Source organism: Stenella coeruleoalba (genome assembly GCF_951394435.1).
Source record: "Stenella coeruleoalba genome assembly, chromosome: 13".
NCBI classification, from domain to species: domain Eukaryota; kingdom Metazoa; phylum Chordata; class Mammalia; order Artiodactyla; family Delphinidae; genus Stenella; species Stenella coeruleoalba.
In genome coordinates, this window is record NC_137159.1 from 67,408,120 (window position 1) to 67,429,944 (window position 21,825).

General features: G+C 43.3%; 1 protein-coding gene across 1 annotated transcript in view; it reads left to right on the plus strand.

Annotated features, from left to right (window-relative positions):
- The window catches only part of ALK (ALK receptor tyrosine kinase), a gene marked incomplete at its 5' end in the record, with an annotated part of 722,056 nt that extends 701,762 nt beyond the window's left edge, over positions 1-20,294 (plus strand). The window contains 5 exons of the mRNA XM_079941115.1: positions 6,468-6,560; positions 8,800-8,901; positions 16,076-16,210; positions 16,894-16,984; positions 18,871-20,294. Coding sequence (XP_079797241.1) covers positions 6,468-6,560; positions 8,800-8,901; positions 16,076-16,210; positions 16,894-16,984; positions 18,871-19,554 — 1,105 coding nt within the window. The 3' untranslated portion in view covers positions 19,555-20,294. The remainder of the gene's footprint in view (positions 1-6,467; positions 6,561-8,799; positions 8,902-16,075; positions 16,211-16,893; positions 16,985-18,870) is intronic.
- Positions 20,295-21,825: the final 1,531 nt, after the last annotated feature.

The following is a 21,825-nucleotide window of genomic DNA, read 5'->3' on the forward strand; positions in this document are numbered from 1 at the left end:
GTTTTCCTCTAAGAGTTTGATAGTTTCTGGCCTTACATTTAGGTCTTTAATCCATTTTGAGCTTATTTTTGTGTATGGTGTTAGGGAGTGATCTAATCTCATACTTTTACATGTACGTGTCCAGTTTTCCCAGCACCACTTATTGAAGAGGCTGTCCTTTCTCCACTGTACATTACTGCCACCTTTATCAAAGATAAGGTGTCCATATGTACATGGGTTTCTCTCTGGGCTTTCTATCCTGCTCCATTGATCTATCTTTCTGTTTTTGTGCCAGTACCATACCGTCTTGATAACTGTAGCTTTGTAGTATAGTCTGAAGTCAGGGAGCCTGATTCCTCCAGTTCCTTCTTTCGTTCTCAAGATTGCTTTGGCTATTCGGGGTCTTTTGTGTTTCCATACAAATTGCAAAATTTTTTGTTCTAGTTCTGTGAAAAATGCCAGTGGTAGTTTGATAGGGATTGCATTGAATCTATAGATTGCTTTGGGTAGTAGAGTCATTTTCACAATGTTGATTCTTCCTATCCAAGAACATGGTATATCTCTCCATCTATTTGTATCATCTTTAATTTCTTTCATCAGTGTCTTATAATTTTCTGCATACAGGTCTTTTGTCTCCTTAGGTAAGTTTATTCCTAGATATTTTATTCTTTTTGTTGCAGTGGTAAATGGGAGTGTTTTCTTGATTTCACTTTCAGATTTTTCATCATTAGTATATAGGAATGCCAGAGATTTCTGTGCATTAATTTTGTATCCTGCCACTTTACCAAATTCATTGATTAGCTCTAGTAGTTTTCTGGTAGCATCTTTAGGGTTCTCTATGTATAGGATCATGTCATCTGCAAACAGTGACAGCTTTACTTCTTCTTTTCCGATTTGGATTCCTTTTATTTCCTTTTCTTCTCTGATTGCTGTGGCTAAAACTTCCAAAACTATGTTGAATAAGAGTGGTGAGAGTGGGCAACCTTGTCTTGTTCCTGATCTTAGTGGAAATGCTTTCAGTTTTTCACCATTGAGGATGATGTTTGCTGTGGGCTTGTCATATATGGCCTTTATTATGTTGAGGAAAGTTCCCTCTATGCCTACTTTCTGCAGGGTTTTTATCATAAATGGGTGTTGAATTTTGTCAAAAGCTTTTTCTTCATCTATTGAGATGATCATATGGTTTTTCTCCTTCAATTTGTTAATATGGTTTATCACATTGATAGATTTGCGTATATTGAAGAATCCTTGCATTCCTGGAATAAACCCCACTTGATCATGGTGTATGATCCTTTTAATGTGCTGTTGGATTCTGTTTGCTAGTATTTTGTTGAGGATTTTTGCATCTATGTTCATCAGTGATATTGGCCTGTAGTTTTCTTTCTTTGTGACATCCTTGTCTGGTTTTGGTATCAAGGTGATGGTGGCCTCGTAGAAGGAGTTTGGGAGTGTTCCTCCCTCTGCTATATTTTGGAAGAGTTTGAGAAGGATAGGTGTTAGCTCTTCTCTAAATGTTTGATAGAATTCGCCTGTGAAGCCATCTGGTCCTGGGCTTTTCTTTGTTGGAAGATTTTTAATCACAGTTTCAATTTCAGTGCTTGTGATTGGTCTGTTCATATTTTCTATTTCTTCCTGATTCAGTCTTGGCAGGTTGTGCATTTCTAAGAATTTGTCCATTTCTTCCAGATTGTCCATTTTATTGGCATAGAGTTGCTTGTAGTAATCTCTCATGATCTCTTATTTCTGGAGTGTCAGTTGTTACCTCTCCTTTTTCATTTTCTAATTCTATTGATTTGAGTCTTCTCCCTTTTTTTCTTGATGAGTCTGGCTAGTGGTTTATCTATTTTGTTTATCTTCTCAAAGAACCAGCTTTTAGTTTTATTGATCTTTGCTATTGTTTCCTTCATTTCTTTTTCATTTATTTCTGATCTGATTTTTATGATTTCTTTCCTTCTGCTAGCTTTGGGGTTTTTTTGTTCTTCTTTCTCTAATTGCTTGAGGTGCAAGGTTAGGTTGTTTATTCGAGATGTTTCCTGCTTCTTAAGGTGGGCTTGTAGTGCTATAAACTTCCCCCTTAGAACTGCTTTTGCTGCATCCCACAGGTTTTGGGTCATTGTGTCTCCATTGTCATTTGTTTCTAGGTATTTTTTGATTTCCTCTTTGATTTCTTCAGTGATCACTTCATTATTAAGTAGTGTATTGTTTAGCCTCCGTGTGTTTGTATTTTTTACAGATCTTTTCCTGTAATTGATATCTAGTTTCATGGCGTTGTGGTCAGAAAAGATACTTGATACAATTTCAATTTTCTTAAATTTACCAAGGCTTGATTTGTGACCTAAGATATGATCTATCCTGGAGAATGTTCCATGAGCACTTGAGAAAAATGTGTATTCTGTTGTTTTTGGATGGAGTGTCCTATAAATATCAATTAAGTCCATCTTGTTTAATGTATCATTTAAAGCTTGTGTTTCCTTATTTATTTTCATTTTGGATGATCTGTCCATGGGTGAAAGTGGGGTATTTAAGTCCCCTACTATGAATGTGTTACTGTCGATTTCCCCTTTTATGGCTGTTAGTATTTGCCTTATGTATTGAGGTGCTCCTATGTTGGGTGCATAAATATTTACAATTGTTATATCTTCTTCTTGGATCGATCCCTTGATCATTATGTAGTGTCCTTCTTTGTCTCTTTTAATAGTCCTTATTTTAAAGTCTATTTTGTCTGATATGAGAATTGCTACTCCAGCTTTCTTTTGGTTTCCATTTGCATGGAATATCTTTTTCCATCCCCTTACTTTCAGTCTGTATGTGTCTCTAGGTCTGAAGTGGGTCTCTTGTAGACAGCATATATAAGGGTCTTGTTTTTGTATCCATTCAGCTAATCTGTGTCTTTTGGTGGGAGCATTTAGTCCATTTACATTTAAGGTAATTATCGATATGTATGTTCCTATTCCCATTTTCTAAACTGTCTTGGGTTCGTTATTATAGGTCTTTTCCTTCTCTTGTGTTTCTTGCCTAGAGAAGATCCTTTAGCATTTGTTGTAAAGCTGGTTTGGTGGTGCTGAACTCTCTCAGCTTTTGCTTGTCTGTAAAGGTTTTAATTTCTCCATCAAATCTGAATGAGATCCTTGCTGGGTAGAGTAGTCTTGGCTGCAGGTTTTTCTCCTTCATCACTTTCAGTATGTCCTGCCACTCCCTTCTGGCTTGTAGGGTTTCTGCTGAGAGATCAGCTGTTAACCTTATGGGGATTCCCTTATGTGTTATTTGTTGTTTTTCCCTTGCTGCTTTTAATATGCTTTCTTTGTATTAAATTTTTGACAGTTTGATTAATATGTGTCTTGGCGTATTTCTCCTTGTATTTATCCTGTATGGGACTCTCTGTGCTTCCTGGACTTGATTAACTATTTCCTTTCCCATATTAGGGAAGTTTTCAACTATAATCTCTTCAAATATTTTCTCAGTCCCTTTCTTTTTCTCTTCTTCTTCTGGAACCCCTATAATTCGAATGTTGGTGCGTTTAATGTTGTCCCAGAGGTCTCTGAGACTGTCCTCAGTTATTTTCATTCTTTTTTCTTTATTCTGCTCTGCAGTAGTTATTTCCACTATTTTATCTTCCAGGTCACTTATCCGTTCTTCTGCCTCAGTTATTCTGCTATTAATCCCATCTAGAGTACTTTTAATTTCATTTATTGTGTTGTTCATCGTTGCTTGTTTCATCTTTAGTTCTTCTAGGTCCTTGTTAACTGATTCTTGCATTTTGTCCATTCTATTGTCCATTCTATCTCCAAGATTTCGGATCAACCTTACTATCATTATTCTGAATTCTTTTTCAGGTAGACTGCCTATTTCCTCTTCATTTGTTAGGTCTGGTGCATTTTTATCTTGCTCCTTTATCTGCTGTGTGTTTGTCTGTCTTCTCATTTTGCTTATCTTACTGTGTTTGGGGTCTCCTTTTTGCAGGCTGCAGGTTCGTAGTTCCTCCTGTTTTTGATGTCTGTCTCCAGTGGCTAAGGTTGGTTCAGTGGGTTGTGTAGGCTTCCTGGTGGAGGGGACTAGTGCCTGTGTTGTGGTGGATGAGGCTGGATCTTGTCTCTCTAGTGGGCAGGTTCACGTCTGGTGGTGTGTTTTGGGGTGTCTGTGGCCTTATTATGATTTTAGGCAGCCTCTCTGCTAATGGGTGGGGTTGTGTTCCTGTTTTGCTAGTTGTTTGGCATAGGTTTTCCAGCACTGTGGCTTGCTGGTCGTTGAGTGAAGCTGGGTGCTGGTGTTAAGATGGAGGTCTCTGGGAGATTTTCGCCGTTTGATATTATGTGGAGCTGGGAGGTCTCTTGTTGACCAGTGTCCTGAAGTTGGCTCTCCTACCTCAGAGGCAGAGCCCTGCCTCCTGGCTGGAGCACCAAGAGCTTTTCATCCACACGGCTCAGGATAAAAGGGAGAAAAAGTAGAGGGAATTAGTAGAAGTATGAGGAAAGAAAGAAGGAAAGGAGGGTAGGAAGGAAGGAAGAAAGAAAGAAAGAAGCAAAGAAGGAAAGAAGGCAAGAAGGAAAGAAAGGAGGGAGGGAGGGAGGGAGGAAGGAAGGAAGGAGGGAAAGAAGGAAAAAAGAAAGAAAGAAGATACAGTAAAAATAAAATAAAGTATAATAAAGTTATTGAATTAAAAAATTCTTATTTAGAAAAAAAAAAGGGACGGATAGAACCTTAGGACAAATGTTGTAAGCAAAGCTATACAGACAAAATCTTACACAGAAGCATACACATACACCCTCACTAAAAGAGGTAAATGGGGAAAAATCATAAATCTTGCTGTCAGAGACCACCTCCTCAATTTGGGATGATTCGTTGTCTAAAGGAGGGAAGGAAGGAAGGAAAGAAAGAAAGAACGAAAGAAAGAACGAAGGTAAAGTATAATAACGTTATTAAAATTAATTATTAAGAAAAACAAATTTTTTAAAAAACATGGACGGATAGAACCCTAGGACAAATGGTGGAAGCAAGACTATACAGACAAGATCTCACACAGAAGCATACACATACACATTCACAAAAAGAGGAAAAGGGAAAAAATCATAGATCTTGCTCCTAAAGTCCACTTCCTTAATTTGGGATGATTGGTTGTCTAGTCATGTATTCCACAGATGCAGGGTATATCAAGTTGATTGTGGAGCTTTAATCCGCTGCTTCTGAGGCTGCTGGGAGAGATTTCCCTTTCTCTTCTTTGTTCTCACAGCTCCCAGGGCTCAGCTTTGGATTTGGCCTTGCCACTGCGTGTAGGTCGCTGGAGGGCGTCTGTTTTTTGCTCAGACAGGATGGGGTTAAAAGAGCCGCTGATTCGGGGGCTCTGGCGCACTCAGGCCGGGGGGAGGGAGGGGCACGGAGTGTGGGGCGGGCCTGCGGTGGCAAAGGCCGGCGTGACTTTGCACCAGCCTGAGGCGCGCTGTGCGTTCTCCCGGGGAAGTTGTCCCTGGATCCCGGGAACCTGGCAGTGGCGGGCTGCACAGGCTCCGCGGAAGAGGGATGTGGAGAGTGACCTGTGCTCGCACACAGGCCCCTTGGTGGCGGCAGCAGCAGCCTTAACGTCTCCCGCCCGCCTCTGGATTCCGCGCTTTCAGCCGCGGCTCGCGCCCGTCTCTGGAGTTCCTTTAAGCAGCGTTCTTAAACCCGTCTCCTCACGGCCCAGGAAACAAAGAGGGAAGGAAAAGTCTCCTGCCTCTTCAGCAGGTGCAGACTTTTCCCCGGACTCCCTCCCGGCCAGCTGTGGTGCACTAACCCCTTCAGGCTATGTTCAAGCCGCCAACCCCAGTCCTCTCCCTGAGCTCCTTCCAAAACCGAAACCCGAGCCTCAGAGCCTCAGCTCGCAGCCCCGCCCGCCCCGGCGGGTGAGCAGACAAGCCTCTCGGGCTGGTGAGTGCCGGTCGGCACCGATCCTCTGTGCAGGGATCTCTCCGCTTTGCCCTCTGCACCCCTGTTGCTGTGCTCTCCTCCACGGCTTCGAAGCTCCCCCCTCCGCCTCCCGCAGTCTCCGCCCGCGAAGGGGCTTCCTAGTGTGTGGAAACTTTTCCTCCTTCACAGCTCCCTCCCACTGGTGCAGGTGCCGTCCCTATTCTTTTTTTCTTTTTTTCTTTTGCCCTACCCAGGTACGTGGGGAGTTTCTTGCCTTTTGGGAGGTCTGAGGTCTTCTGCCAGCCTTCAGTAGGTGTTCTGTAGGAGTTGTTCCACGTGTAGATGTATTTCTGGTGTATCTGTGGGGAGGAAGGTGATCTCCGCGTCTTACTCTTCCGCCATCTTCCGCCTTCCCCCCTCCCTCTTAGTTCTGAGACCTAGAATTGCTTAGCTATTTTTTTCATACTGAAGTATAATGTAGAAAGGAACTATAGGGAAGAAAAGAGAACCTTCAGATTGGAGGTGAAAATCCTTGTGCTGAGTATTATACATTTATCTTTTCAAGAATAAAATTAGGAAATGCATTTTCTCATTTTTTTTCTTCCCAGGGACATTGCTGCCAGGAACTGCCTCTTGACCTGTCCAGGCCCTGGAAGGGTGGCCAAGATTGGAGACTTCGGAATGGCTCGAGACATCTACCGGTGAGTACAGACTGCCATCACCCATCAGAGCTCACCTCCTCAGCTTAACCCCCTCAAGAGAGTGTGACAAGGCTGCTGTGCCCTAAAGCACCTCTGCTGCCTTGTCAACCCGCCACCTAAAATGTCATTAAGTTCCTTTTCAGGACATGGGAAGCCTTAATCATTGCTCATGCCTGAAGGGCTAATTCAAGGATCACACTGCCTGCGATAATTGACACTAAGCTGTTAATTAGATTGTCTTTCTGTTCCAACTCTATAGTCCTAACATGTTCTGAGACACAGAATAACCTGGATACTTGACATGGAAAATGTTTCTAAGTAAACTTTAAGTTGCTTAACCCCTTTCCTCAATACTCAGGAATTCTAAACAGGCTTAGCTTCCATCACCCCAGGCAAGAGCACCTTAGAACTGACAGGAAACTGGGCCCAGCTCATCGCTCTTCTTTTCTAACACCAGGAGACACAGGAGTGTATTCAAAGCCCATAGGTACTTAGCTCAGCTTCATTTCTTTTCCCCTGTAATATTCTTAAGGCTACATTAAAAAACAAAGTAAATTTTAATTTAAAAAAATACTCTATTATACTTTATCCCACTCTTCTCTTCCCAACCCCTAGTTTCTTTTTTTTTTTGGTCTGTGCCGCACTGCATGGGGGATCTTAGTTCCCCAGCCAGGGATTGAACCCGTGCCCCCTGCCCTGCAGTGGAAGCGCAGAGTCCTAACCACTGAACTGCCAGGGAATTCCCGTTTCTTCTTTGTCTAATTATTTACAACAGTGACTCACTCCATTAGCTGAGCAAGGGACTCCCTTGCATGGTCACTAATTACACCTTCCCTAATCCGGAGGTAGAGTGAGGAGGGATGGTCATGTAGACCTTTCAGTCTTTGGAGAATAAGGGAGACCCTGAAGGCCTCCCACGGAACTGGTAAACAATCTCCGTGGGGTAAGAATGCCGATGGCATCCTGTTACCACAGGACAGCAGTACCTAGGAAATTAGGAGTTAGCAATGTTTTCAGCTACAGTCATCTACCACTGGTATCCACCATATACCTTGCTAATGCTCCACGTCACCCTCTTCTATCACCCAGAGTCTCAGCGTTCCTTCCCCTCCTGTCTCAGAGCACCCCGGGAGAGCCTGTGCTCTAAGACACAAATGTTGCAGTGAGACTTAGTGAGTCACATGATCTGGCCCTTCCTCTCCATCCTCAGCACCGACAGTTCCCCAGCTCTAGGCTTCACTGCCCAACTTCCCTACAGCTCCGGCTTCCCACAGGCACCGCACAACGCCACATGTCAGGAATGGTCTTCCTCGAGAGCTGCTTTGCCGTTCCAGCTCCAACAGCGCCCCCAAAAAACTTCTCCTATACTCTACCCCCCCTTTGGGTAGAACAAATGCATTCTTCATTGCTCACCGAGCTTCGTACATACCTACATCATCACGTGTTGTTCTTACTGCAGCTGATTCTGTTTCTTCTACTAAACCATACCTTGGAAGAGAGAGTCTATGACTTATTTGTGTCCTCAGCACGTGGCAGAACACCTGACACATACTAAGTACTCAGTTCATGTTTATTGGAGTAATTAATCTAGGCAGCTGGTGGGGAGCCGCCTCCCATAACACACCAGGCATGGGAGCACAGTGGTATGAATTCGGTTATTAGTTTTTATCAGTCAGTTGCATTAATGACATCAGTGACAAAAACTAGTGAGTCACCTCGTGCCATGGAAGGCAGGTGCTCTCCTGGGGGCTCTGCTATGGCATGCAGCTTCCCGCCCGCTGCCTAGAGGGTTCCATGTCGAGCACCTGTATTGAATTAGATGCTGTGTGAGTGCCGAGGAGGATCCAGAGTAGGACACCAGCCCTGCCCTCAATTCTCCCATTTGGGATCTCGCGTTACCGTGGATCATCGAGAACAGTACTTACAAGGTTGGAGTAATGTTATGCATTGTGAGCTGTAATAAACAAAACCCATCAGGGAACTCTAACTACCTGCCAGCGGGCATTTTTAGTCATTGCGTAGCTCTTTCCTTTCACACCTGCAGTGGGCTGTTCTGTCTCCTGTGAGGTGACACTAAGGTTGTTAACTAGGTGATCTGTGTCCCCTGCTCCCCTCCTGAACCACAAGCGCCCCTTGTTAATTTCAGTCCGTCAACCGGTAGATGTTGTTGCCACTCTCTCAAGGTACCTGGCTCAGAGCCATTTCCAGAACCAAGTCCGCTTTTCTCTTCTCCCTACAGAGCGAGCTACTACCGAAAGGGAGGCTGTGCGATGCTGCCGGTCAAATGGATGCCCCCGGAGGCCTTCATGGAAGGAATATTTACTTCTAAAACAGACACGTGGTGAGTCTTTCTGCCGCCCTCCTCCAGGTCCCACCGTGGGCCTTAAGGGAGAGCTCGAGAGCCAAATGATCCCACACTCTCGTGGGGAAGGGTAAGAAGAATCAACATACTCTCCTACGGGAGCTCTCAGAGGTTGGCGTACATCGAGCATCGGAACCACCGGAAAGGCTTTGGTAAAACACAGGTAAACACTGGACCCCACCCTGAGAGCTTAGGATTCAGAAGGTCTGAGGTGGCTGAGAAGTTGCATTTCTAGCAAGTTCCCAGGCAATGCTGATGCTGCAGGCTGAGGGACCACACACTGAGAGCCACACATAATAGCGAAGTTAGATTTATTCCAGGAATGCAACATTGAGTTAAGACTAGAAAAATTGATCAATGAAATTCTCCACATTGACAGAATCATGGAGAAAAGGAAATAATTATGAGCACAAAAGTGCTGCAGGTGATGGTGGTGGTGAGACCCCTTCTACAGCTAAAAATCAGTTTGGAAAACACTGTCTGCACATTAGATGTCCAGAACTTATTCATCCCGCATAACTGAGACCTTGTGCTCCTTGACCAACATCTTCCCCTTCCCCTCCCCTCAGCCCCTGGCAACCACCATTCTACTCTCCGCGTCCATGGCTCCGCTTATGAGTGTTTGTCTTTCTGTGTCTGACTTAGTTCATTTAGCATACTGTCCTCCAGGCTCATCCATGTTGTTGCAAATGGCAAACTTCCTTCTTGTTCATGGCTGAGTAATATTCTATGGTTTACATACATGCCACATTTTCTTTATCCATTTATCCATCAATCAATATTTAGGTTGTTTCCATATCTTGGCTATTGTGAATAATGCTTCAACGAACGTGGGAGTGCAGATACCTCTTCAGGATACTGATTTTATTTCTTTTGGATGTATACCCAGAAGTGGGATTTCTAGATCTTTAGTTCTATTTTTAATTTCTTGAGGAATCTCCATACTGTTTTACATAATTCCTGTAAGAGCAACACATAATTTTTTAAATGGCAAATTGAACCTGTGCTCCCTCCCAAAATACACACACACACACACACACACACACACACACATATACAAGGGAGTCTTTTTAGTTGCATAAAAATCCACAAGGTCAAAGACAACAAGGACAAAATTTGGGAAAGTGGAGAGTTTACAGACAAGTGGTCTCTTACTTAGAAAATTAGAAAGTTGATATCTAGGGCCATCCAGAAGCAGCCTGGTTCACTCTGCCTGATCAGGAGCCCCAGAAAGGCCCAGGAATGGAAGGTGCCGGCACCTCTGAAAGTAGAGGTGCAGCAGAGAGGAAAATGAGTTACAGATCTGTTTAAAAAGTAACTAGATCATTCCCTCACCCCATCCCTCCTCTACCATCACACAGGGCTGGGGTTCCTTCTCTGAAGAGGTTGAACTAAAGTCTTTCCGGCCTTAGGGACATCAGACATCAGCAATTCTCTACTATAAGCATACATATATATATATATTTTTTTTTTTTTAAGTCTACCTACTTAAAGGTATAATGCCCCCTCCATCCCCTCAGTGCCAAGAACACGGCAGCTAGGCAGAAGGAGATGAGGAGATTCTTGAAGGAGGGACTGACCAATGAAGTGAAAAACTTCAGACACCACAAGTGCTAGTGGGCTGAATAATGGCCATCCAAAGGTATCAGGCCCTCATCCCAGAAACCTGCCATTGTTCCCTTATAAGAAAAAAGGAGTCTGCAGATGTGATTAAGTTGAGGATCTTGAAGTGAGACAGTTATCCTGGATTATCCAGTGGGCCCTAAATGCCATCACAAGTGGCATGAGAGGCAGAGGGAAGTATCATACACACACAGAGGACAGAGGCAGAGGCTGAAGAGATGTGGCCACAAGCCAAGGAATTCCAGCATCCACCAGAAGCCGGAAGAGGCAAGGAACAGTTCTCCCCTAGAGCCTCTGGAGGGAGCGTGGCCCCGCGGTCACCTTGCTTTCAGCCCACGCGACTGGTTTCAGACATCCACCCTTTGGAACTGTGAGAGAATAAACTTGTGTTGCTTTAAGCCACCAAGTTTGTGGTACTTTGTTACAGCAGCCAGGAAACTAATGCACCTCGTGAAACAAGCGAGCCAGTTTGCCCGCCAGTTGACAAGCTTATCTACATAAAGCTTCCCATCAGCTTTGTCGTGTCCCAGTCTTAATACATGAACAGACAGCCAAGAATCAACAAGCACTTGAGAAAAGATTCTGATCTGAAGGAAACAAACGTATAAAAAGGAACTTGGAGGAAGAAGAATGCAGAAAACTTAGGAAAACTTTTAAAAACAATATCCTCAAAAGTTATATTATTGCAACCATAATCTAAAGACAAAAGATTATTTAAAACAATGTTTTTAGGGAAAAAAATTCCTGGATATAAAAATATGATGAGAGAGCCCTCCAACGAGATGGAGCATTAGTTCCCCAGAGCCCATGTGGGCAGCACACGGCAGCATCCTTTCAAAGAGCACAGGGAGCGAAAAGCAGGGAGAAGAAAGAAACTTGGCAAACGCTACCTCAGCCAGGCGATCAAGGTCAACGTGAACAGTGACAGATCATGTTGCTAGCAAGTACCTTCACCTGATATGATGAAATGGCAACCTCTGTGGTCTTTCTCCCAAAACCCAATAACTCCACTCTAATCCTAAGAAAAACAGACAAATCCTAATTTGACATTCTAGAAAATTCCTGACTGGTACTCCTCGAAACTGTCAAGGTCATCAAAAACGAGGAAAATCTGAGAAGTTGCCAAAGTCAAGAGTAGCCTAAGGAAACATGACAACTAAATATACCGTGATGTTCTAATGGGGTCCTGGAACAGCAAAAGGAAATTCAGCAAAAATTAAGGAAATCTCAATAAACTATAGGCTTTAGTTAATAATAATGCCTTAATATTGGCTCGTTAATTGTAAGGAATGTATCACATTAATGTAAGATGCTAAAAATAGAGGGAACTGAGTGTGAGGTATGTGGGGACTTTCTGTATTATCTTCATAATTTCTTTACAATCTAAAACTGTTCTTAAGAAAATAAAGGTTTTGTTTTTTAAAAGATGATGATAGATGTGTGAAAGTAATGGAAAGATTGGAAGACAGAGTCGAATAAATCTTCTAGAAAATAAAGCAACTATAAATAGATGGAATAGATAGGAAAGAAAAGAAAATTAAAGGGATTAGACCATTAGACCCAGTTAGCTGAGAACTAGGAGTCCCAGAAAGAATGAATAGAGGAAATGAAAGGAATAAAAATATCAAAGAAATAATCCAAGAAGATTTCCCAGGACATATGTTTCCAGAGTGAAAGCATCTAGCAAGTGCCAAGCACTGAATAAAGAGAGTAACACAAGAGCACATCATCATGAAATTTCAGACCAGTGGTGATCAAGATGCTGCAAGCTTCCAAGGAGACAAATAAAATCATAGTAAAAAATGATCAGAAGGGACTTCCCTGGTGGTCCAGTGGGTAAGACTCCATGCTCCCAAGGCAGGGGGCCCGGGTTTGATCCCTGGTCAGGGAACTAGATTCCACAGGCATGCCACAACTAAGAAGCCCCTGTGCCGCAACTAAAAAGATCCCACATACAGCAACGGAGTCCATGTGCCACAACTGAGACCCGGCGCAGCAAAAAAAAAAAAAAACACAGATCAGAGATGAATGGCACAGTGGTTGAGAGTCCGCCTGCCGATGCAGGGGACACGGGTTCGTGCCCCGGTCCAGGAAGATCCCACATGCCGCGGAGCGGCTGGGCCCATGAGCCATGGCCGCCGAGCCTGCGCGTCCGTAGCCTGTGCTCCACAACGGGAGAGGCCACAACAGTGAGAGGCCCACGTAACACACACACACACACACACACACACACACACAAAATATATATATATATATATATATATGTATATCACTCTGGCTTCCATTGAAAATAGACTGGAGTGGGGCAGGTGAAGATGAGAAGCCAGTTAGGCGAACACTGCTTATTTCTAGATAAGAGATGAGAGGGGCTAGACCTAGTGGCGGCAGTGGAAGCCATTGGCCGTGGTCAGTTTCAAGCTCTGTCTTGAGAGTAGTCAACAAGACTGTGCTAAGTTGGATGTGGAGTGGAAGGTGTGGGGAAGAGTGAGATCAAGGACGATTCCTAGGTTTGCTGCTTGAGCAGACAGCTGGACAGTGGTACTGCCGAGCTGGAAAGACTGGAGGAGGAGAGGGTTTGGGTGCAGAAAGAGCTCGTTGGAACATGTCAAGTCTGAGTTGTCTATTAAAATAGGCCGGTGGAGATGGCGGTACATGAATTTGAAGCTCAGAGAACTGCAGCGAACTGTGGATGGAATCAGCTGGAGATTTAAATACGATACAGTAACTTTGGGGTTCCCATTTTTCCTAAAAGTGCGCCCCACCCTCTACCATAATTGGGGCCAGTGGTGGTTCAGATGGAAGGGGCAGGCAAAGTGTGAACACGGAGACAAAATTGGAGACAATCTTCCAACTTCAAGTTATGAATAAAGGAAAATAAAGTTTAGCTTTAAAAGGTGATAAACATAGCACAGTTGTGACTTTAAATTTTTCATCAGATTATATTCATTGATTCAAATTTTTAAAATAATTTCATCAGCAATCACTTAAGCTATTTCTATAATTTCAGGCAGAGCAAGTTCAATACCAGGAGAAACAGAGTGGGATTTTTTTCTTATATTTGTTTCTGTTTGATTTTGAATGCTTTGGTGCAAAGCTTTGGACCTTTGCATAGTAGTTCCTATTTAGGACAGGTTCAGCTTATAGGTGATTAAAGAACCATTTGGCATACAAAATATAGATTTACCTTATCTGTAGGATTGCTAGATAAAATACAAAATGGCCAGTTAAAATGGAATTTCAGATGAACAGTGAATAATGTTTTGGTATAAGTATGTCCCATGCAGTGTTTGGGATACACTAATACTATAAAGTATTTCTTGTTTAACTGGAATTCAGATGTTACTGAGTGTCCTGTCTGGTTATCTGCTAAATCTGACAACACTACTTACCTGAAATTATCCACGTTCTATAAACAGCATGACTTCTTGCTCCCTTGAACTCTAAAGTAAGAAAATAAACACCGATTTTCAGTCTATACAGTGGTTCTCTCAAAGGATACTGCAATCTATCTCCCTAGCTGTCTATCTAGACAAGCAGAAAACATATCGCTGGAATTCTTTAAGCCCTGCTGCCAGTTTCATCCATGATTTTGCTTATTTTGTTTTGCCTTGGGGGAAGACCACCAAACAGAGAGGAATAATATATGCACCAGGCAATCTGTAGGTAGTAGAATTAAGAGATCTAATAATGTATTCCAGTCTGTCTTGAATTAGCTGTATAATAACCTCTGCTTCAGCCTTCTCACCTAAAATATATGGAAAATATCTTTGCCCAATTCTCCTCACAAGAACCTTTGAAATTTCACCTAAATTATGTCAATAAAAAGTACTTTGTGTTCCTTAGGAGATGGAGGAACTATAGTTCTTTACAATTTTTGAGGTAATATTTATTAACATCAGAAAACTACAACCAGACACAAAAATTAAAATAGGCTCTTTTTTTGGTCAAAAAGCTAATTATGAAATTAAAGTTTTAAAATAAAAGTTTTAGTCAAAATATCAAAGCAGATGATTTTGGAACATGATAAAAATCATTATAAAGTTCATTTAAAGCAAATAAATGAGAAATCAAATACATTTCTTTAAAAAGAGAGAAATAACGGGAAAATGCCCTACCAGATATTAAAACATAAATACACAAAAAGTAAAAGAGAGTAGTATCAGTGCAAGAAGGAGGCAAATCGATGAAGTGAATAGATAGCCTGGAACAGACCTGTTTTACTCACAAGTCAATAGTTGAAGAGAAAATTATTTTAGGAATATGTATTGTTCGAAAAGTGGTTTTAGAAGAGCTAATAAAGTGACATCCTTACCTCACACTATACACCAAACTCAATTCCGACTGGATTTGGGAAGAGAGAAAAAAACAAATACAACTGGAAGAAAATAGCAAATATTCATCTAATTGCTGGTAAAGAGAGGACTATAGAATCTATAAAACAGATGGAGGAAATCACAAAAAAAATTTTAAATAGATTTGACTACCTAAAAATAAAAATCTTTGCCATGCTAAAAAGGAGAATTAGAAAGCAACTAATAGAAGTTATTTGAATTGTGGATAAAAGGTTAACATCTTTGATATATCAAGTTTGTCTATAAATCAAAAAACTGATCGATACCAAAACAATATGTGGTTTAAAATGGACAATATGTGGTTAAATATGAACCATTCATAGGAGAAAAAAATGAATTAACACACACACTCAACCGTGTTAATTATCAAGTCAATGAACATAATTTAAAATATTCTACCATTTTTTACCTTAAAAATCAGCAGAAGTTCTCAGTGTTGGTGGGAGTGCCTGATGCACAATGCTGGCTGATGGTCAGAGTGACCCCTTGGGAAGTCAAATGGACAATATGGGTAACGAAGGTTTCAGTGTTCATATTATTTTGACCTAGTAATTCCTTTAAAATTATCCTAGATTTTACTAGATTATCCTAATTCTAAATTGAGGAAATTTATCCTAAGGAAATTATCCTTTTAAAAATGTATAAAGATGTTCAGCACAGTATTTTTAAATATTTTAAAAATGTAAAACAGTATGGAAATGATACAGCAAATTGTGGCACAGCTACTCAGTGGAACACTCTACAGCCATGTCAAATTCTATTTATAAAAATGTTGGTATTAGCATGCAGAATGTTTATGCTATAATGGAATTTGCAAAAAAAAAATCACAGCAATTATATAAAAAAAATCTAAGCACAGAAACGTGAACAAAAAAAAATAACATGCTGGTTATGTTTTTATGGAGCTTCACATGTGACTACTTTCTCATTCTTTTCTTTTTCTCCATATGAAGAGTTCTTTATTGTGGAAAAAATGTGAAATTTAAAAAATTAAAATTTTACATTGTGTACGTCTGTGTGTGTCTATGTATGTGTGTCTGTGTATGTGTTTATGACCCTGTGTATATGATATGTATGTGCGTCTGTGTATTTATGTGTGTGTCAGTGTATGTGTACACGTGTGTCAGTGCCTGTGTCTGTGTGTGTACCCGTATCCACATCTCCCGTCCTGTGCGCAGGTCCTTCGGAGTGCTTCTGTGGGAAATCTTCTCTCTTGGATACATGCCGTACCCTAGCAAAAGCAACCAGGAGGTTCTGGAGTTTGTCACCAGTGGAGGACGGATGGACCCACCTAAGAACTGCCCCGGGCCTGTGTACGACTCTTTTAGGAATTTCTACAAGTTACTAAGCACAGTTTTCCTTTTCAAGGAATATCTGCAGCCACATATGCTTTTTTGTTTTAAAATAAGGAACCAGACGGCTGACCTCATTTAATATGCCCCAAGAGAGGACTATGTCTGTGGCTTCAATGGGTTAGTCTTCCAGCCCCGTGAAAGCAATAATGTCACACCTGAAAAGGTATCCGTCGTCTGGATGGAGGCTGTGGCCTCACCAGGCTCACACGCCTCAAGCACCTCCTAGGAATCTGTGTCCCAGACTCCGCCCCTGCCGCCCTGCACCATGGGTCTTGAGTCTCCTTTAAGTGTTTCTATTCCCTGCGTTTTCTGCTGTCCTGTCTGGCATCCCTCGTTCCCACAAACAAGGCAGATGGGAAATAGAATATTCTGTCCCAGAGCTGACTTTAATTCAGGAATGGAACGAGAGGAGACATATGTAACGTAAACACCAGGATGTCCATGTTCACGAGCCCTATGTTATATACACCTTCACACTCTGCCCATCAGCAGAGGGCAACATGTGCCAACACGGGACAAGATGAGTCCCCACCCTCGAAGACAGTACCATTCCAGTCCCATTTAGAAAAGTGCTGGGGGAAAAAACGTATTTTTCATCCTGTTTCTCTTGATTTTAATTAATGTGCTTGTTCTTATTTTAGATACCGGATAATGACCCAGTGCTGGCAACATCAGCCTGAAGACAGGCCCAACTTTGCCATAATTTTGGAGAGGATTGAATACTGCACCCAGGTATAAACATTTCCGCCCCCCTTGGCCAGCATTTATATGGACAAGTCTTGCAGATGGCAAATACCAAAATGGGAAATAACAGTTACACCAGCCAGGAAACATGAGTTATGATCATGAGGACGAATGTTAATTATCTATAAAGTAAAATGAGTAGTAGCTCAGTTTGCCTGTTTTGTAGACAAATACTAGTCGCTGCCACTTAAGAGGAGCTGAGGCTTGGAGAGGTTTTGTCCAAGCCACACAGCTTCCCCGCCATCCCGCTCGTCCCTACGCAAATCCCGCTCCCATTTCCATCAGTAAGGACTAAGTTTTTCCTCTTTTGATAGAAATGGGATACCATTTCTGCAGACGACTATGCCTCCTACCTCCTCAAGAGAGGAGGCCATCAAGTGAGAACCCCCGCCCCCTCCGTTTCCTTCGTCTCTGCACCTGCGCCGTCCTCAGTGGAGCCGTGTCCTCCTCTCCTTCAGGGCGGCCCCTCCTTCCGCACCACTCGCACCACTTTCAGGCCAACACTTACCTCCTCTCCGCTGTATGTGCTTTCTTTCCCTCTCTTGCCTCTCATTCCGTCAGGATATCTAGTTCTGGAGAACATTTTAGAAGTCAGACAATAAGCCACTACCTCTCTAAACTCCCTCTCATCTTAGCTGTGACAATAGACATACCCATTTTCACACTGTAGTCATTTCCTGTCCTCATGATTCCATCTTTTCAGGTCCTTTGGGCTCGGAAGGCATTTATCTACACAGACTTCAAGTTATTCGGGGTTCTTTCAGAGAACTTTACGTTCAGTGGCTTTTAGGTTATTATGTTGTAATATTAATGGAATACATCCACTTAAGTATATATACTTTGGAGTAATTTTCTTCTCCAAAGTACCTAAGATCCCTCTTAAAAGCAAGGAACTCTGTACAAGCATATTTTGAATGACTCACTATAGAGATTAATGATTAATAGGGAAGGAATTAAGACTAAAGCAGAGAGAATTAGAAGGTAGTTGTTTTTTACTCTTAAACTCTTTACTGATGAATACTGGACCTATATGTTTTTCTGTTAAACCGAAGTAATGGTTTTTCCAATTTGCATAAAATATTACAGAATCAAGTTTCTGCAACTTTAAGCTTTCTACCACAGATTTTCCTCAAATCTCTGGCAACTGCCTTCCGCTTTTCTGTATTAGTCTGTTGCTGTAAAAATGATCTAGCACAGAGCTGATTTTGTAAACGGTTTTCCTCGTAGCACTTCAGTATTTCCTGGGTTTCATCAGATACAAACTAGTTAAAGAACCACTGCATTGTGATATTGGCCCGTGTAATGATACGATGACTACACCCAGAAATGTTATAATCAAGTGTAGCCCATCCAAACATGATGGAAATGGAAAGACGAGAACTAGAGGTTAACCTGTTAAGCCCACATAGTGTGTCTCTCCTCTCCTACCCTCCCCTTGCCCCCAACACACACACAAACACACACACACTTGAAGTCAAACACATAGACTTTTTAGTTGAAAGGAATCATTTTTAAAAGTAATTTACAATCTTTTAAATCCATTAATCTGTAAGATTTGCCCAAAGGTGGTCTCTGCGAAGTCTTTCCTGACCCCTCTCCCCTGCCCTGGCAGTGGGCCACTTCCCGGCACCCTCTCCCAGCACCCTGCAGGCACTTCCGTAATGGTACTTATCCACCAAGCTCTCCAAAGATGAGGATGATTTCCCGTTTCTTATTCCCCCGTGCTTATAAATTAGCAGATTCCCAATGAACACTGAATAGTCTCTTCATCTGTAAAATAAGTTCGGATGACATCCGCGCTAAGGGAGCTTCCAGATCCAACATGTTTGGCCTGTGGTTCAAAGTTTCCGTCCGTCCATTTCTCCCACCTGTAGGACCCAGATGTGATCAACACTGCTTTGCCCATAGAATACGGGCCCCTCGTGGAAGAGGAAGAGAAGGTGCCCATGAGGCCCAAGGACCCTGAGGGAATCCCTCCTCTGCTGGTCTCCGCTCCCCAGGCCAAGCGGGAGGAGGGCCGCGAGCCAGCCGCCCGCACGGCTCTGCCTTCCACCTCCTCGGGCAAAGCCGGCAAGAAGCCCGTGGCCGCAGAGGCCTCTGCCCGAGGCGCCAGGGCGCTGGCCGTGAAGGGGGGACACGTTAACATGGCATTCTCTCAGTCCAACCCGCCCTCGGAGCTGCACCAAGTCCAGGGGTCCAGAAACAAGCCCACCAGCCTATGGAACCCAACTTACGGCTCCTGGTTTACAGAGAAACCCACCAAAAAGAGCAATCCTCCAGCGAAGAAGGAGCAGCGCGAGAGGGGGAACCCGGGCGGCGAGGGCGGCCGTGCCATCCCGCCTCCCGCGGCCGCCGGCCACCGTCCAGGCACCTCTCTGCTCCTCGAGCCGTCCTCGCTGACCACCAGCCTGAGGGACGTGCCCCTGTTCAGGCTGCGCCACTTCCCGTGCGGCACCGTCCACTACGGCTACCAGCAGCAGGGCTTCCCCCCGGAGGCCGCCGCCCCGGGCCCGGGCCGCTACGAGGACCCCGCGGCCAAGAGCCAGCCTGCGCCCTGAGCCCGAGCCGCAGCCCGAGGGCGGCGTGCGCCAGGTAACGGGCCCTCCGCAAGCCCCAGAGCAAACGTCACTTTTCATTCTGTGCCAACTTGTTTTGAAGTGGCACATCACAAGCTGTATTTTCAAACTGCTTCAAGAGGTTTTGAGCACGGGTTCATCCTGTTCTTTCAAGAGGAGAAAATCTCATAAAGACGAATGATAAACACGAGTCCCGAACGGGGCTGCGCAGGGTTTTGACGCACGGCTGGTGTCCACCTCTCCCTGTTTCTTTCCAATCCTGTGCGCTCCGCCTCCACGCACGCAGAACTAGCGCTCATGTGTTTCCTAGTTGGAGTCATAGATGTTCCCTTACCTTGTTGATGTGGGCATGGACCACTTGAGGACAGAGGGAACAGAAATAAGGGAGTTCTCTGCGGTGAGTCAGCGCGGGGAAAGACATTCTTTACTTGGAAAAGAAAAATCATAGACAACTCGCTGAAACGTCACTGTGGATGACGTTTGGATGTTTTCAGTTGTGGTGATTCATCGACGATCGTAAAAATGTGGTAAATAGTTACGGTAGTAGAGAGAAAATGTGTATACACTCATCTAAATGAAATGCAAACACTCAAAGTGCTTTGAGATGACAAAACACGGGTACAGATCGAGAGATTCCAACATCCAATTAATATACCTCATGCCTTAAAAGAACCCTCCTACTAAAAGTGAACAACTGAGTGTGAGGTTTCCTACTGGGTTGAAAACTCAAGATTTAAATTATTACTTACTTATTTTAAGACTTTCCACTAAAATAAACTCCGATGATTTAAAAAGAAAAAATTTAAGCAGCAGTGATACATGGAAGCAGAGAAACATATCCACTCATGGGCATTAGTGTCAAACCTTCCAACAGTTTCAATCACGAAGCTTCCCAAGTTGAAGTTTCTACTACTAGTGGTGGATCATTGGAGTAGCAGGCCCTCCGACGGTCCTAAGAAGAGGTACGAATGCAGTATCGATCCTTCCTTCCTCGGGCTTCACCCGAGTTTTCGCTCCCTTAATCATGTGATCCTAGCATACACGGAAACACAAATTTGCTGAAATACACAGAGCATAATCTGTATATCTGTCAACTACAGGGTAAAAGAGAATTTTTTCTCTGGGTGGCAATGAGTAAAGGAACTAAGGAACACTTGGAGTGCTGAGGTTGGCAGTGACACATTAGGATGGGAGTTCTGAACTTGGTTTTCGCGGATGAAATTTATCTCCATGCAAAGGAGTTGGGAATCTGTTAAACCTTACACATGTACATATGCAGTGATGCTTTATCTCATTCTTTCTTTCTGCTCCCCTTCGTTCTCCTGCCCAGTTTCTTTTCTGGTGGTAGCTGTGCCAAAACATCACTTTGGGAGGAAAGCATCTTTTATCGCTTGTTAGGCACTAAGCATTCCCAAGCGAAAGGACAGTGTTTATCTACCTTTTCTCCTACCTTCTTAAGTTCACCTACATCAAAAGTCTCACTCTGGGGCTTCCCTGGTGGCGCAGTGGTTGAGAGTCCGCCTGCCGATGCAGGGGACGTGGGTTTGTGCCCCGGTCTGGGAGGATCCCGCGTGCCACGGAGCGGCTGGGCCCATGGGCCGTGGCCGCTGAGCCTGCGCGTCCGGAGCCTGTGCTCCACGGCTGGAGAGGCCACAACGGTGAGAGGCCCACGTACTGCAAAAAAAAAAAGAAAACAAAAAGTCTCACTCTGGTTGTGGGAAAGCCACTCTGTTCTAAGCCAACACTAGACCAGTGAGTGTTGATTCCTCCCATGGCAGAGCCTTGCCCTAGTCAGTAGTTCTGTACATCTCTAGAAGCACTGACACCCTGGACACCACTTTTCCTTTAACTGCCAAAAATATTTTCATCAGACACACATGAAGATGAACCATCCATGAACTCATCTCTAAATACCTGTTATCAATAAAGTTTTAGCTCATGCCTGGTGCGAAGTCAAGTCTAATTATATAAACATTAGTCTAATTTGTAAACCACCTGAAGGGGTGCAAGAATCACACTTTGAAAAACACTCTCCTCAAAGGATGACAGAGAGCTGTCAAAACTGAGAAGAACAATTTCATTTTATATTTGTAACACCAGTAGCCAGTGAAACAGGGAGCATGTTACGTGGTTAAATAGCCAACTCTTTCATTAACAAGGAAAAACATCTTAGCCCTTTCTCTTCTTAAAAACTACAGATCCATTACATTTTCAGGTTGTGCCTTACTACCACTGAGATTGATTTGTTGATTC